This window comes from Branchiostoma floridae, chromosome 2 (genome assembly GCF_000003815.2).
Source record: "Branchiostoma floridae strain S238N-H82 chromosome 2, Bfl_VNyyK, whole genome shotgun sequence".
In the NCBI taxonomy this organism is placed as follows: Eukaryota; Metazoa; Chordata; class Leptocardii; order Amphioxiformes; family Branchiostomatidae; genus Branchiostoma; species Branchiostoma floridae.
The window spans coordinates 18,326,733-18,344,088 of NC_049980.1; the positions used below are offsets into that span (position 1 = coordinate 18,326,733).

General features: G+C 41.8%; 1 protein-coding gene across 1 annotated transcript in view; it reads left to right on the top strand.

Moving 5' to 3' along the window:
* The first annotated feature begins 3,625 nt into the window (after positions 1-3,625).
* Positions 3,626-17,356, top strand: part of LOC118408855 (atrial natriuretic peptide receptor 1-like) — a 27,642-nt gene continuing 13,911 nt past the window's right edge. The window contains exons 1-6 of the mRNA XM_035809718.1: positions 3,626-4,527; positions 14,934-15,115; positions 15,224-15,337; positions 15,944-16,079; positions 16,348-16,442; positions 16,609-16,759. Coding sequence (XP_035665611.1) covers positions 3,861-4,527; positions 14,934-15,115; positions 15,224-15,337; positions 15,944-16,079; positions 16,348-16,442; positions 16,609-16,759 — 1,345 coding nt within the window. The 5' untranslated portion in view covers positions 3,626-3,860. The remainder of the gene's footprint in view (positions 4,528-14,933; positions 15,116-15,223; positions 15,338-15,943; positions 16,080-16,347; positions 16,443-16,608; positions 16,760-17,356) is intronic.

Consider the following 17,356-nt stretch of genomic DNA (forward strand, 5'->3'; position numbering starts at 1 on the left):
CCCCCCCCCCCCCGGGGCGAAATCACTAGCGATCTCGCCCTCCCCGGCTAGTGATCTCGCCCCCCTACCTCGCCCCCCTTTAGCGATTTCGCCCCCCCCCCAAAAAAACGGGTTTACATGACATTTTAGAAGTTGATTGGTATAAATCACAAAATGTAGTTTCAGAATGATATAAGTACGCGAGTTTGATACATAACTCCATCCATAGTATCACTATTAACGTAATTACATGGTAATAAGATAGTTGAACTTGTTTCAGACAAGGAGGGTTTGGTCCCTTGTATTCCCATTATTGCATATACCTGAGTCTTGACATAAGATGTATTTCATTGTATTCACCTGTCCTCAAGCAACCTATATATCTCCAATATGAAGTCTCTACAATGAAGTGACCACAAAAGAACTATGTAATGTCTTTATTAATTATGCAAATATTAGGTATTAATTAGAATAACGCACATTTTGGTATATGCACCTGGCCAAGGGATATCTTCACCTCCAACATGACTGTCTTTTCTAGTATTTAGGAACTGATGCATTTACCCGTGTTTCTTAAGACTGGTACTTTACCAGTGTTTGTGTAGCATTTAGCAACAGCTATATCAACTTGCGCGTAGATAGTGTTTATAATGAGAAACTATTATTCACGTGTGTTTTTGTTAGTGCTTTGGAAATGTTTCCAGCACAAGAAAGAAAACACTGTAACAAATTGAAAACATATAGCTGACGTATTCCGTACCATAGACGGTGTTGATTTATACGTTCGCAATAGCACTGTTTTATGCCACCTCAGCTGCAAAAATTGTCTTTTTTCATTTCAATGTCATGTTTGCACCGAACAATATAATATCGACTTTCGAGGTATGACATCTTACGGTACGGTAATAAGGTGCCATATAGGTACCAGGTAACACACCATACACGTTACTCCCCAGGTGCAGTATAGTACCAGGTAGCGCACCTGTAATATGTAGTAGCCAGCTGCTCTGGGGGGGGGGGCGAAAACGCTAAAGGGGGGCGAAAACGCTAGTGATCTCGCCCCCCGGGGGCGAGATCGCTGTCACACCGGTGCTGACTTTGTATATATACAGTGCCATATATCACTTTGTATCCCGTAGGATTTAAAGTTTTCTAGACGCGTAGTGAACACAATAAGATACAGCAAGTTATTAACTAAAGAGGCTGTTGAAAAAATAAAGCTTTCGTCTTGGTGGTAAAACGCAGAAGGTAAACCGCTCGTCTTAATGACAAGGTTTCTGTCCTTGGTGCTGAACCCGTCATCATATTGATACAAATAGAAACATTGAAAATGGCTCTAAAATTTTCAGATACACTCATCTCATGTTGTAGCAAGCTATATGGTGTTGCTCGAAAAAAGTGAAAAGACATAATATTGTCAAGAATGCCCGAGCCGTTTGCCTATATATTTTAACAGAATTGCTACAATTGGGAATGTGCACCAAATGACAGCTGACACCAAGGTAGTCGTTGAAGCGTAGGGCAAGTATCGACAAAGTGCGTTCATCCGAGGAGATGTTTGACAACCGAAGCTAAAAGGGCCATCTGTCAAGACAAAGGACATTTAATTGTGCTGACCGCAAAGCTGGCGTTACCCTTACTAATGTCCTCTTCTACGTTTCCTGTCAAAGATGACGAGAGCTATCTTATCTTTGGACACATTCCCAAGAGAATTATCAGCGCGCAAACCGTATCCGAGGAAATCAAGACTCTGCAAAACCTGTGAAGCGTCCCTGGCCAACTACTTCCATGGCAACTTAATAAGCCGTGAATCCATGTAGACAACGTTGAGTGTGATATGGCATGTAACTCTGTCTTCACTGGTTACCTGTGGTTACATACATACATACATACATAGTGGAAGTTAATAGATGGTGGGGATGGTTTGAGTAGGAAGGATGAACAAGAATATTCATTAGCGAACACTCATTTAGAGAAGGGGAATAGTTTTAAAAAGACTGCCTGCTGCCTACCTGCCTAAAGGCTGCATTGAAATAGAATCTCTTGTGATGGGGAGACTGGTGGAGATAAGAGTCGAGTTGTTGTATCCTGTTTGATCTATTCCGGAAATATGTTATCGCAAGCTACAGGGCAGTACAGAATATGATTGAATGTAGCTGCCGATGTCATGTTTATTTGATTTTGCATATGACAAGATGCAGTACAGTGCAGTATGTTAGGTCAATTTATATTCCTGTAATCTATATTCCTGTTGCTGGATCCTCTCAGAACATTTCTGTAAAACCGAATAAATAAATAAATGATTTCACAAAGGAAAAGCTTGTAGTTGAGTATTCTGTCATTTTCTTCAATTCTCACTCTGCAATCACCTAAACACTGCAGCAGGCGCCACACCAGGGGTTACATTAATTAGACTGAGCACTTTCATCTGAGGACAGGATGATTGCCTCTCCTGGTTCTTTAAAAGTGACTCACCATTACCGTTCTCACTGATGTGCCACACGGCGTTTCCCTTCTTCGCTACAATTAAGCTTTAATTCAAGAACTGGGACTGCTTAAGTCACGATTTCCGTCTTAAAACGTACATTTAGGACAGGTAAGAAATTGCGGTTTAGTTTGTAATGACACAGAAATGATCACGTATAATTTTCTAATCAGGGCAAGTGCTGAGCAGCCGTGATGTTTGAGGAACACGGGTAATTGCCTCTCCGCGGCTCATGGAAGGCTACGGTGCGCATCGGTGTCTCCCCGGGGATGGCAGACAATGGTAAAACTTGGCATCTCTACTCAGGTGCCAGGAAGAAGTGTTGCAAATATGATACCGAGGGGCACGAATTTTCATATGACTGTTCATTGTATAGCGTTAATTGGTGTCGAGTCAATCGAATATATCAAGTCAAATTAACTTGGCGACTGATGACTTTTCTTGCATTCATTATTATTCTACAAGGACGAAGATCAGTTGCACTGGCTTTGGTCTTTATATCGTTACAACCACCTATCTGTACACATTCAACATTACAGTAATCAACTGATCTAACATATGGCATGCATGGCTTTATGGATCTTCGTAAGTCTTTGGTTTTTTATTTGCTTTCTGACAGAGACACGGACCTAGTTTTACTTTACTCAAGTTAATATTTGGAGTGCCACATACAAGCAACAACAAACTGTTTGTACCGTTCGTCACTACAAAGCCAAATATTACGTGTATCTGTTGGAAAACAGAGAGACAGTTACACTACCTTAATTCAGTATGTGATTATGACGAAACAGCAAAAATGCAGCAAATGATTGATTTTACTACGCCAAATGAGAGACCTAATGAAGGATAACCGATGTGAAAAACATGAGCTATTACCGAAAGGACTATGCTGTCGAATCCTTTTCCCACTCTATGCAATGAGGAGAATGTAATCCTCACTGCGCTATCTGCTACATTCATCACACCCTGGCTTGATCGATGTACAATACATGCACCTCTGCGTACTGATGACCCCTGATTAATCACAAGACTGGTGTGGTGCAGCCTGAATTCTCTCATGACTGGAGTTAATATGACCTTTCCCGCTGATTCCGCTATCCCTGTGACGTCAGCACGGCTCCTGTGCTTATATTCATACCGCGTTTGTGCGCAATTCTCCGCCTACCCACGAATCTATTAACTTTGCATTGAGAAGAGCTCTGTTAGCCAACCATGGCTCAAACTGGGAAATCCTATTCTGCTCCATGGGTTTCAAAGATCTATTTCATCTGCGAGCATCGGTAGGCAAACCTAACCTGCGCCAGCGAGCTCGTGTGGGTGGTTTAGCACTCACTTCCTAGTGGCTGAATGGCTGGATATCTGGTTTTTGTTGAAGCCGGGACTCTTCTAACAAAACATGGGGAATGGAATATGGCCAGTAACTTTCTACGTATCTGTTTTCTGTGCTGCGTCACTGTCGTTTGCAGAAGACTTCAAACTTGCAGTGATACTCCCTGAAGATCCGCAGTACCTGTGGTCACTGCCGATGGTGATTCCAGGTATACAAATCGCCATAGAAAAGGTAGAGAACTCCACGCTGTATCCCCATAAGTTACAACTAGTGTATGATGATTCCCAGTGTTCCGGTAAGACGGGTCTCGTGGCTGCCGTGGATTTCTACATATATGAGCGGCCACACGTCTTTTTGGGGCCAGCCTGTAACTTTGCCTGTGCACCGGTCGCGCGGCTGGCGTCCCATTGGAACGTCCCGCAGCTATCAGCGGGGGCACCTGCGCTGGGCTTTGAAGATAAAGTCACCGAGTATAACCTGTTAACACGGACATTTGTCTCCTATGGTAAGCTGGGAGAGTTTCTAGTAACCCTGTTCCGTCGTTATGGGTGGAACGATTCAGCAGTTATCTACAATGACGACGCTGAGGCCAAAAAAACACATTACTTCATGACAGACGGCATCGCTACCAAGTTAGCCAATGCCGGCATCAAGGTCTACCCAAAGGCTATTCTAGAAGATCAAGGACCAAACTACGAGGCCATTCTGACGGACGTGAGCAAGCACGCAAGAAGTAAGTGCGCTGTTTTATATAAACATTCTTAAGTTCCATGTCGTGTTTGTAGTAACGTTACCTGGACGCACACTGTAAGTTCTTCCCATGTGGTAACTATGGAAATACCAAAAGTGTAACATTGATACTACACATTATCTTGAAGTAGGCCGACCCCCACCAAAGGCAAATCCACTAAAGCAAATTATGCACCTTTTTTGTTGACGCGGTTATGCAAATGTTGTGTCTTGGCTTATGTCCAGTGGGAAGTGATTATGGGCATGGGCAGTCTTAACTAGTGGACTTCATGACCCAGCCACGAATGGTAGGGAGTAAGACAGAAGGTTTTGCGAACACAGCGGAAATAATTACTTAGAAAATACCATGTGTTTCGTCCTCGGTATTTATGTAAAGTACGGCTTATTTGGACTTACCGGTTCATCCATTAGCACAAAGTTATCACATTTTGAGTCGGCACCGTTCTGCTACACCGTGCACATTGAATAACACCACGAATCCTAGGAAAATTGGGAAAGGCAGAGGAGTTAAACGGCAATAGCGTAGTGAATCCGGAAGTCTCATTGTGAAAAAGGCCAGTGGGCATGGTATAATGTAGTATATATAGATTCTGTGTGTACCCCATGCATGTTGAACATCCGCAGTAAAGAATGTGTTAAAAGGCCTGGTATTCAATCAAAACACTCACAGAAATAGGTTGAAAGTTGCATCACACAAAAAGCTGCCTAAGCGCGATGTATGGTACCGCAAAGGAATGACACCTGCCCTATTTGTGGGTAAATGTAATGGAAGAGGATTTGAATTTGAAAGATAATTGTTGGGGACCTTGTACCACCGGTGCCATTTTACGTGACGTTGCAGTAATACGTCAGAGTACCGATGTTCACACGAGATTACGCCTTTCACATTGTTTGACCTCTGACAAATCATCAATGGGCCTCGGTAGACATTAGTAATCAGTGGACCGTTCAGAGAGGTAACTCGGTCTCTTTTGCATTCATCCCAGTGCACGTAGTCAATCTTCAACAAGTCTATAGATGTCCACGTAAAGCTAAGGGCAGAACCCACCGTACGTGGAATTTGTCCGTATGTTTTTTGGGAGGCCACGTCCGCCACGTATTTCTGAAAACGTTCAGGCTGTACAGGGCAGGTGCGTCGCCCATACTGGCACGTACGGGGGGCGAATCCGCAGCCCGATGGCACACAAAGTCAAAGTTTGCCTGCACGTAAAGTTCCACGGCGTGTCTGCGTGCTCCAAGATTCCCTACGAGTTCGTAAGTTCGTACTTACCACTTAAGGATCCCAAAAGATTGCCCACGTTTGGCACGTAGATAGCGCGTATTTGCAAACGTACGGTGGGTTGTGACTTAGCTTAAGGCTCTCGGAACGGCCATTAGGCTGGGAGATTTTTTTGGAGATTTTGTTTGACCTGAGACCCAGAAAATGCTTCGGAAATTACAAGAAACTGTTTCTTACTTCAGCCCTATTCTTCTGTATAGACATATTCAGAACAATTGCGGGATGCATTGTTAGACATGACCTTGAAACATGCATATGGTTTGCAGCGCCAAAAATACAACCACAACTGTTGTACATACGGCCAAACTAACGTGTGTCTCATCGGGAATGACATAGGTGGGTGGGTCACAGTTTGATATTAATGTAGTGACGTTTATGTAGCGATTGCAAACACGATATCCAATAAAGTTACAGGCTATTTTCGTAGCGTACTGATTCGTATAACGCTGGTACTATCCTATCATTATGGAAAACATACGCAACCTGCTGTAGTTCTGGTCATATTACGTGCGCAGAAATCAAAACTCGAAATTACGCCTTAACTCGCGTAGCCGAGTGCTTTTAAACGATGATTACAGGATAAATCACACTTTTATTAGAGACGATGACAAAAGTCCCTCTTGAACATGATACCGTGAAAACTTTTCGCTCTGAGGTTCGTTCATTAAGTTATTAGCGTTAAAAGTTTCGTAAAATGTGCTCTGGGAGTCTGCCCTTCTTGCGTGATATTCACGTACGTATGCCACGTACATATCGTGCACATGAGTACGTTTTATTAGAACCCTAAAGAGATCGGAACTGTGTTGCACTTTCAGTGCGGCATAGCAGTGATGATCGTACATGTGTAGCTTTTGCTACCCTGATCTCATTAGTCGTTTTGTTTTTCTCTGTCGCAATTTCATAGCTAGACAATTTTTCCTTAAAGTTTTCCCATTTCTGTGCAGCATGCACCTCCTGCAATGCGAATGGACAGATTAATAAAGTGAAACTATGTAATCAACAACGATCTGAATAAGTGTGGAAAAAAAACTATTGCCATGGCGACTGTTTTTATTGTTTATAAGTATTAATGATTGTTGTTGTATCCTTTCGTGTGGCTGTACATGTATGTATGAAGATTGTTTTACGCGATGGATGTTTGTCGGGAATTGCTGTTAACAAGAAAGGCGATCTCTTGTGACGAGTGACCTATCATAAATGTTTCTAATTGATTATACAAATGAGGTCCTCATTTGCAATGTGATCAAAGTATGAAAGTCTTAGCAAAGAAAGCTATTGTAGCATTTTCTCATAAATTGCACGACTTACGTCCGCATGTTCAACTTAAATGTTGCTATCAAATGTCGCAAGAATTGAATTTTTCTCATTTAACACTATAACAACAATTATTTCTCATTAGTTGTGTAAATTAGGTAACAATTTGCATTATTGATGTCTAACAATATTTCTCTTTTTTTAGTTACATTTGTCATGTTTAAGTGCCCTAGTAGTAATGAAATACTGCGGCTTATCAGTGAGCTGTAGTCATTAATTATGCAAATTAGCCTCTGGTTTGCATTGATAGCTCCCTTTTATAAAAGGCATATATCCGAATCTACATATAAAAAATCGCGATGATCCGTCAACCTCTTCCCGAGTCATTCCCTTTCAAAGGGAGGGTGCAATTGCGTACGCGCGGACGAATGGCTGTGGAATTTAGGGAATTTTTTGCCAATCGGATATACCCTTAACAGTAAGACTAATATTTTTCTCTTTTTGAGTTAGATATGGTATATTTTTGAGCATTCTAACATGAAATGCAGTGTATTTATAAACTGTCCTTATTAATTATGCAAATCAGCCCCTGATTTGCATGATTAGTATTTAGTTATGTAAGGCATCTCTAAAGCTATCTACATTGGAAATATCATAAAGATCCGTAAATCCATTCACGAGCTATTCCCCTTTAAAGGGATGATGCAACCACACATGCCCGTGGACAAATTCACGAGATTTTGGGAATTCTTGTCAAACGGTCGCAAACTATACTATTAGGCCCGCCCCCAAGGCGTCGCCAAAATATTGTGGACGAAGGATACACTGAATGTACACACGTTAACTACATTGCATATGGCATATCTTTAGGGAAATATTTGCATGACGAATCAAAGTGACTTTTTAAGGTAAAACCTGAAATCAATTTACAAGGCAAACCCACTTTCCTTGTCTGTATGCAAAGGTTACATTTACTGACGTTTGTTCAACTGATCAAATCAGATTGTCCACTCCGACGATATTTAGAGCTGGTAGCTGAAAACCGTCTGTTTAGCGGTGACTTTCCTGGTAACCTCGTATGCCATGTAGATATTGATAATGTAATTATGAATGCCCCTATGGACATCAACAAAACCTGTATAAATTTGTATTAATCGTGTTTCCTCTCAATGGTCTCGTGTATAATAAGAACATATTTGCCCAGGGACGTAAGCTTTATCAGAAGACATTGAGGAATCAAATAAGCCCACCGTACCAAAGACCCGTCGGTTGCAGTTTTGCTAAAGCCCCGGTCACAAAGCGCGTACGATTCCTTGCGATTCCTTCCGATGCGCAGGATAATCGCAGTGCGACGTAAGTCGGAAGAAAATCGGAAGCAATGGTTTAAGTATATAAAGCCGTGGTCACAAAGCGCGTAGTGGATCGTACGATGAGGTCATAAGAGCGTGCCTGTGTCAATCGCATTGAATCATAGTAAATCGGGGAGCGTCGTATGGCGAAAAATAGAGCTGAAATGGATTTTGAACATGTTCAAAATTTCGCTATCGTCGTAAGGTTTTATTTGCCCCCATAGCAGAGTTCATTACGGCAATTTTTGTCTACTGATGAGGTTATAGATTTATGATTTTTTAGTATGTTGTGATGGTTTCAGTTTTACCTGATATTGTCGATATTGACGAAAAGGGGAAATATATCAGTCGCAACTGCCACAGTCGCAACCAGAGAACAGCGCGTCACGCACAGGTGATGCAGACAATAGTTTGATCGCTTCATGCATGTGAGTTTATAATTAGATCAAATCTCAGCTCTCGTCGGTCTTGGCACTCTTGGATCAGTTTACCATAATCGTAATAACCATGGGGACAACTCGAACATAAAGGCAGGCTCTATGAGTCGGAAATATATATGATATAATGCTTATCATTTGATTTTTGTATGATGGCATCTTTTTGTTGATAGCATATCATGATACGATCTTCGAAAGAGCCTGACACGTAGAGCCGGCAAGCAGGCCGAGATAACCATACCAGTACTCACGCTTGATTTGAACTTTTGCTTGTAATATTGTTGTCATGGTCTTTTTTAATTTATTTTTACAGTTAAAGATATTATAGGAAGGTATTTAACAGCTACGTTCACATGTTTGTTGGTTAAAGAAGCACAAAAGCGGTCAGACGGCTATACAGAAGAGACACAAGTGAAAAATCGTGCGACGCTGGAAAAATTTTGAACACCATCCGATGCGTTGCGATGACTTGCGATGCTTACGATTTTGTTGCGATGTACTGCGCTCATCGTACGATATGCGGAATAGTCCATCGCAAGGAATCGTACGCGCTTTGTGACCGGGGCTTAAATAAACCTTGGCCAATGCATTTACCACAGCTTGATAGATACGTTAGCCGTCCTTTTTGACCCAGGCATTACTGAGGGTCAATAGCACTTTTCATCATCCATACAGAACTCCTCCCCAAAAGTAAAATGGACTATGACTGAAATGTTAACACGTTCATTAGTTGACCGTGATGAGCAGCAGAAATGCACATAGAGGTGTCGGACGGGAGGGTAAGAAGAATTGCTTGTTCGCATATCGTTTAAGAGCTAATAATGTTTTCAGCCTGTCATCCAGGGAAAACGTGCCTATGGTGGACGAGATTTAGTTGCTAGATAAAGAGATTACCAGGCTTTCTTTAATGCCTGATCTAATATAGATCGGTCCGGTAGACAATCTAGTTTCCCTGGCCGTGGGCAGGGTATTTGTTGTAATGATACAGGGGAGTAGGTATTTCTGTATTCTTGCAGGTGGGTGTAATCTCACAGGTACTGTAATCTTGCTAGTCGTGAGAACACCAAGAGGTACCCCGCGGTATTCAGCAGTTCAATTCAGTTTGTCTTGTGGCGGCCTGTAGTTGGTGCTGTAATCTTGCAGGTAGGTTAGTTGGTTCTGTTGTTGTAAAGTTCCTGGTGAATTAGCTGATATTGAAATCTCACAGGTGGATTAGCTGGTGTTTAAATCTCACAGATGGATTAGTCAGTGTTTAAATCTCACAGGTGGACTTTGTTGGTTTTACAGGTGGATTAGTTGGTGCAACCGTTATTTGTAGCCACTGCAAGCAGAAGGATATCCTCTCTAGAGAACGGTTATGTTTGTTCCATCTCAGTGTGTGGAAGACACAATTTGCGTACTTCAGTTAGGCAGTGTGGTGACGGGTAAATTGAACAGACCTGTTCGCTCCGCCGGTCTGCTGTGTTGACATGGAATCTCCTAACAACTTTTGACGGAAAGATAGATGAGCCTTCAGAGTTCAGACACTATGACGAAGGGGGAAGATCGATCACTACTCTCCAGGCAGTGGTGACAAGTCCTTAACTTTGACAGTTGAACTATTGAAGATAACAAGGCGTCTTATTCAATCTGTAACTGAGTAAGAGGGATGAAACATGACTCTAGCCGCAAAATACAATCACCATATCTGCAATACTGCAAGATCGATATTTGATGTTACAAATGACAGCGAGTGATTAAGTTATTTGTTCAATTTAGTGACGTAAGCTGCATACTTGTTGCACTCAACGGAATACTAGAAATGAGCCCTTTGTTGTCACCACCACCTTCATTTGTTGACATACATATGTAATTTTGTCCTTCAATGGACGATGGATAAATATGAAAGATTGCTACTAAAATTTATCCCATATAATAATGGGCCACTCATTTCTGCCTCTCGACTAGTCCATGCACAACAAAAAGTGTGGCTTGATAAGTTACTTTGTTATATCTTTTCCCACGTCTATGACGTTAACAAATTTGACCTTGAAAGCAGAACGTGTCTTGTCCTCATATTACGCTACTTTTTATGTAAACGGAGAATTACTACCCATGGAGCCGAGGTCGATCATGTATCATGTACGGCATCCATGTAATTTGTATGTAAACGTGAACCTAGTACGTCTAGAAGATACGCCTTAGTTGATGAAATGTGCTGGAGTGGTATCAAACAATACAAGCGGCCCAGAGAGCCAGCTATGCTTCTTAAGAGAGATTAATTGCGTAATTGCGCTATCCAAATCACCACACAAACGCTCTCCCAATTGTTATCATGGAAGTAAAGGCTGTTCTGTGGGCCATTACTTGGAAGTGTTGTTTGCATAAAACACGTTCGCAGATAACTTGTCCCAGGAGTTATCATCGAAGCAATATTAATTTGCTTTAACCCGTGCCCAAAGTTTGCCTTCCTTCCGCCTTGTATAATATCTATCCATGTTTAAACTGTAGATCGTCTGTACATTGGCGTAGGTGGCGTCAGTATACTGTACAGTTGTTGTCGCTAGCATACCAGTAGCTATCATATGTTACATTGTGGCGCAGTTCTGGGCATAGAGTTTACGACATCTCGTGCTCAATCAGGCTTGTTATTCATGATGTATGGATACACAGTGTCGTGTGGAGACATTTGTAACACTTTAACAAACCTATTAGTCCAAGCTTATCGACATTTCTAAGTTATTCCTTATTATTTCTGGTATTCCAAACCATTCGTCACACCCACGATGATCTAAGCATGTTAGTCTTGTCACATACCGTGTGCCTACAGATTTATCTACGATTCAGCACACGTCAATATCTGATAGGCTCAAACACCATTGTACATATGAGGGTTTAAACCACTACACGTAAGCTGTAGTGTCTTCGCATTTACATGAAAATCTCATCTAATGGTCGTCTACTTAATACCTTTGTTTTAACTTTTAAAGCAGAGGGTCTATTTCAAGGGAGAGACCAACGAGGAAAGTGGCGAGACCTTGCAATGGGAATGTCAATTGTTGCCCTTGTTGCAAAATGATGTCTAAGATGAAGGCAGTGGAGTTCCTTTATTCCTTTATTAAGATACCCTTTAGCCTATAGGGCTAGTCTTCCAGGGTTCGAACAGATACACCACAAACATACATGTATACATATACATAACAGATAAAAACAAGGGTTCCCTACATAAGAGGGTTTTCATCCACTTTATGACCAGACACTCCGCACAAAGCTCATTAAAACTGCACTCTTTGATATCCAGATTCTAACTCTCTTCAGCAATGTCAATGGAGTCATGCTAAGAGGTTTGGCGGCAGCAAGATGATGTGATATGTTTATTGAGATTTCATTTCCGTGCACAATCTTGGACTGATTACAAGACTTGGCTCTTATGTTTTTGCTCGCAAAGTTACAAGGGCATCTTGGCATGGGTAAAGCCGATCTTGACGTACTTCAACTTTGGATCAAACGTGGTTTGCGAATTGAAGTAATTGTGTGAGCCAAGTTGTCGAGATTAGTCAAGGACCTGGCAAAGGACAAGTCAAGAAGAAAGAAGCTTTGAAGAAAAGTTTACAGCTGATGTTAACAAGGCATCGATTTTTCTGTAGAGAGTATAAAGTTTTGAGCGCTATCCAAGTCTGTACAGTCACTTGCGTGATGACTGGTGCTTCAATAGACTTTGAAGTGAGATGCATGCTGAAACTACAGGAATAGGCTGATTGAGAAAGATTGCTCCAGCTGAAGAATATGATTTGTTGCGCAGAATCCCTGCCTCATCCTTGGTCCCTAAAGTAATTCAAACGTCACATTGGGTTATGTGTTGGTTAATGTTTGGGAACCTTGCTAGAACTTTCCTTATCTACTTTATTTTGCCTGTCATCAATCTATCTATCAGTACTGACGGGTAGAGCTGTGGGGTTACCATACGGAAACTTACAAAAGCGCAGAGGATAAACCTGAACGAGCACTCAGTGGTGCAGTATGCAGTTTCAAGCTTTCATCAACGGGAAAGGTTCCAGCTGTTTGGTAAGATATAGTATATCTGTCAGAAGAATGCCTCACTTGCGTGTCGTTCCACGCTTATGCCAGAATTATATCATGACATGTGAGTGGAGACACCAAACTCAATCATCAACCAATCATTTCCTGTTAAAATTACCAGTCCTTGTGGCACGACATATAATAATCTACTACCACATACGTATACATGAACATTGTATCTGTAGCCTAGTAGTTAGGCCATGTTGTGCCCTTGGGTAAGGCACTTTCACTCGCTTCCCTCATGCAAATTGTTTCGGAAAGAGAAGGATGGGCTTCGCGTTCCATCATGTCAGACCTGGACACTGTGAAGTGAAATTTCCTGTCCTTGCGACCCATACCTTTAAACTGTATACATATACATGGTGCTAACTCATATCAGGTATATGAGTGTCTTTTCTGTATATATGAATACAGTATACGCTAGTGAGGCATAATTTCCAACAAGGAGGTTCTTATGCTGAAAATAGTTCGTGGGTACCGTTTTTACACAGGGCCAGGAGTGTAGATCATAGCTCAAGAAGATACCCGTATCCTGTAGTACATTTTGGTTAAAATATTGTGAATCCTTGCCACGGTGTCTTACTGTCAGAAAATGTCTTATCCCTAGCACGTTTCCTGGCACATTCATCCACTTTCGGGCAAATCGTTCAATTACAACGCAGGTGTACGTCGCTGCCAGGAAGGGAAGGCTATGAATACTGTTTGTCAAATTACAGCTTTCGTCGTCGATGCCAATGAGAAAATTAGGGTCTTAAATCGAACAGTGTTAAAAAATCACTGTCGACTCTCCGAGGATCCCGTCCATTTTAAGAGAAACACTGGGTAGTATTCGTCCTACTGACTCTTCAAGGTCAATATATACTGTATTTCAATGATAGCCGTGCACAGGTTCCAGCTTTCTACCACCACCACTGGTTCAACACAAAGAGAGACACTCGTCGATAACACGACAGCAAGTTGTACTGACAATGCATCACTTCTTGCAACGCTATCAAAGGGCCGATCTAATCCAGGCGATCGATAGATACAACTGTAGAGGGACGAAAAAGCGGATTACATTTGCCTCAATCATAGCGCCAATATCACGCTTGAATAGATGGAGTTGCTTCTAATCCTGAAGCTGGAATAGCGTCAGACAAGCGCAGTAAACGCACTGTTGTCTTCGAGGGGTGCTTGCCTAAGTGATGCAAATTTCATAGACCACCTGTGCACAAGTTTTGAAAAATAACAAAACTCTATTAAGAAATCTTTTTCAAATACATGCAAAAGATTTGTACTTTTTGCGTTTGTTACATGTATATGATGAATAGAACCATTTGTATGTCCTTATATGGTCGGATCAGTTGAATCCAGTTGAATTCTGACTATCTACGAGAAGTGTCGAGAGGGGGTAATCTGTATCGGTGTTTAGATCATTTTGATAACGCTAAATGATGGTCTTGTGGAATATTTGTGCAACGGTACAGCTTCACCTCAATAGCTTTTATTGGTCTCAGTTGATCATGATATTATTAATCATGACAGAATGCAATGGGAGAAAATACCCTCAGTGTGCCAAAGGCGCATTTTCTCTAAATCTTGAAGATTGTTCTTTTGGGCACTTCTCCCTTAAGTTCATTTTATGATGACGAAGTATATCAAAACTCATGTCTAAACTAACGTCAAACATGTGAAAACCTTGAAGTATTCTAATTCACTTGCAGAACTCGTCACAAGGTCAAAAACGCCAGGAAACCTAGCGTTTGGGTGAAGTTGCCCACCACACAACTTGGCTTTAAAATATTTCTAACCCTTGCCTCTCTCTAATACCATTGCAGCCCCCAAACAGTGCCCCCTGATAGAAGACTAGAACACAGAGGTAGCACTTAATGGTCATAACACAGCATCCGTTTCAGCCTTGTAGGATTAAATGTGGACTACAGCTCAAAATGCTTGTAACGTTTATCAGCAGCTGAATTAGATTTTACATACATTGATCTGCGACTTAAGTATGACATCGCCGCCGTTTCAGTTGTGGTTCTGTGCGTGTCTGCCGACGCCGTTCGCAGCATACTTCTCCAGGCGTACGACATGGGCTTCACATCGGGAGAGTACGCTTTCTTCGACGTCAACTTGTTCCCAAGCGACGAGATAGGGTACGGCAACTGGACACGAGGGGACGGAAAGGATGGCGACGCTAAGAAGGCTTACCAGGTAACATTAACGACACCATCAGTAGTTAAAATATGAATTACTGATACGATATTCACGAGCATTGTTACACTATAGAAAACTGAAATAGCCTTCCCCTTTTCCTAATAGGCCCTGATGATCATCACCATCCAAACGCTCAACAGTTCAGATTATATCGCCTTTTCGGATAGGGTGAAGATGATGGCTGAGAAGAACCATAACTACACGTACGGGCCACAGTTGGTAAGCCGCTTCATATGCAGCTCCAACGAATATGAACTTTGCTCCTCTAGATTAATTCACATTAATCTGAAAGCCAGGCATCTCATGATTTCATACATCGCCCTACTCAACAACAAACAGTACACTGTACAGTGCACCGTTAGCAAATAGTTTCAAGGCAAGGCTTGATAAGTTTATGGAGAACCATCTTGCCCTGTACAACCACTACAAAGCCCTGGACAACCTCACAAACCAACCATCACAGTCAGTTAATCAAAGAGTTTAAGGAGCGGTTGATAAGGAGCGGTTCCATAGAGTAACAACTCCTACCAAACCGAAGATGTCTATTCTACTCAAAAGTATGACAGTGATCATGATGTAAAACGAATATGAATCAAACTGCCTCATATCCATTCTGAAATTTGAAACTCTATTGTCAACATTTCCTGTAGATATAGGATAGCACAAATTTACGGACTCCATCATATTTCAGATTATACACGCACACGAGGCTTTTCCAATACAAGTATGTCTTTTGATATGGAAACATCTTGATATGTCCTGAGGAACATTGTCTGGTACGATCCAAGAATCTTGTTATCTTTTTCACATCCAACGCTACCACAGGTCAACCCTTTCGTGGGTGCCTTTCATGACGCAGTGATCCTGTACTCTCTCGCTCTGAACGAGACTCTCGCAAACGGCGAGGATCCGCGGGACGGCACAGCAATCACAGAGAGGATGCGGAACCAATCATTTGAAGGCAATAACACGAACTGTTCCTATCTTATTCCGAATGAAAGAGATGGGCAAAATATAAAATAGATTAGGCAATTGGATACAAAGTCTATAGAGTCACGAGACTGACATATTTTTCCTTTCAAAACGGTCCCCAGCTTCATTGCCTATTTTGTTAATTCAGGAAACATTGATTACATGACATGACATTTGATACGGAAATACAATAAAAGTGTCATCTATACGATTCTATATTGATTTGGCAACACTTTGATATTATGTCCGAATTTCAGGGATATCTGGGAAAGTGATTATTGACGGCAATGGTGACCGTGAAAACGACTTCTCACTGCTAGACATGGTGGACCCAGAGACAGGCCGTTTTGAGGTATGCTTGCAGGTGTACGTACATGTAAGATATCGGCTTCTCAATGCTGCAGTAATTCTATCAGAGGAGCAATTGGTCAGCTTTGTGGTCATGCGCAGGAGTGGTATAACAGTTGTGACATGATTATCACGTATCACCCTTCCTTGTGCCTGTATCCATTACCTAGATCGTAGCCAACTACCACCATGATGTCCTCGGTAATCAGCAGGAGTTTGAAGACGTACCCGGAGTTGCCATCCACTGGCCGGGAGGGACTGTGCCTCTAGGGGAACCATTCTGTGGCTTCTTGAACGACAACCCGGCCTGCCAGCCCGACGGTATTACGGTTCAATTTACTTTTTTCTTTCACCATAAATCTCATTTAACCATACATGTCCGAAGGGTCTGGGCAATCGGGTTTCCCAATTATGTATACACCCCTCGTTGGTGGATAGAGCAGCAGTAAAGCCTGTACTATATTGCGGGAACTTTTCCTTACAAGCAGGAACTCTCCTCTCTTTATTTTACTGGTCGTTGTCATTACTTCTCTATCCTCAAGTGTAATGTATTCTACTGCTGATACACCTCCCTCTTTCCTGCTGTTCTTATTATATTTCAGCCATACCATAGGTATGGTGAAATATATTGTTATATTTCAGCCATACATAGTATGGTGAAATATATTGTATTCGTAATGTTTCTTTCTTTCTTTCTTTCTTCTTTCTCCTGTCAAATCTTCAAAGTGATTCATCTCCGCCGTTCCTGGACCGAATGACCTGAAATTTGGCACAGGGGTAGAATGGGCCAATACCTTGATGCTTTTTTCTCAGTTTTTTCATATCTGCCTCTAAAATGATTTTATTGAGATTTTTTTGGTCAATTTTAGACCAAAACGGTATATTTTGGCCCCTGTACCCTAATATTACAACCAAATC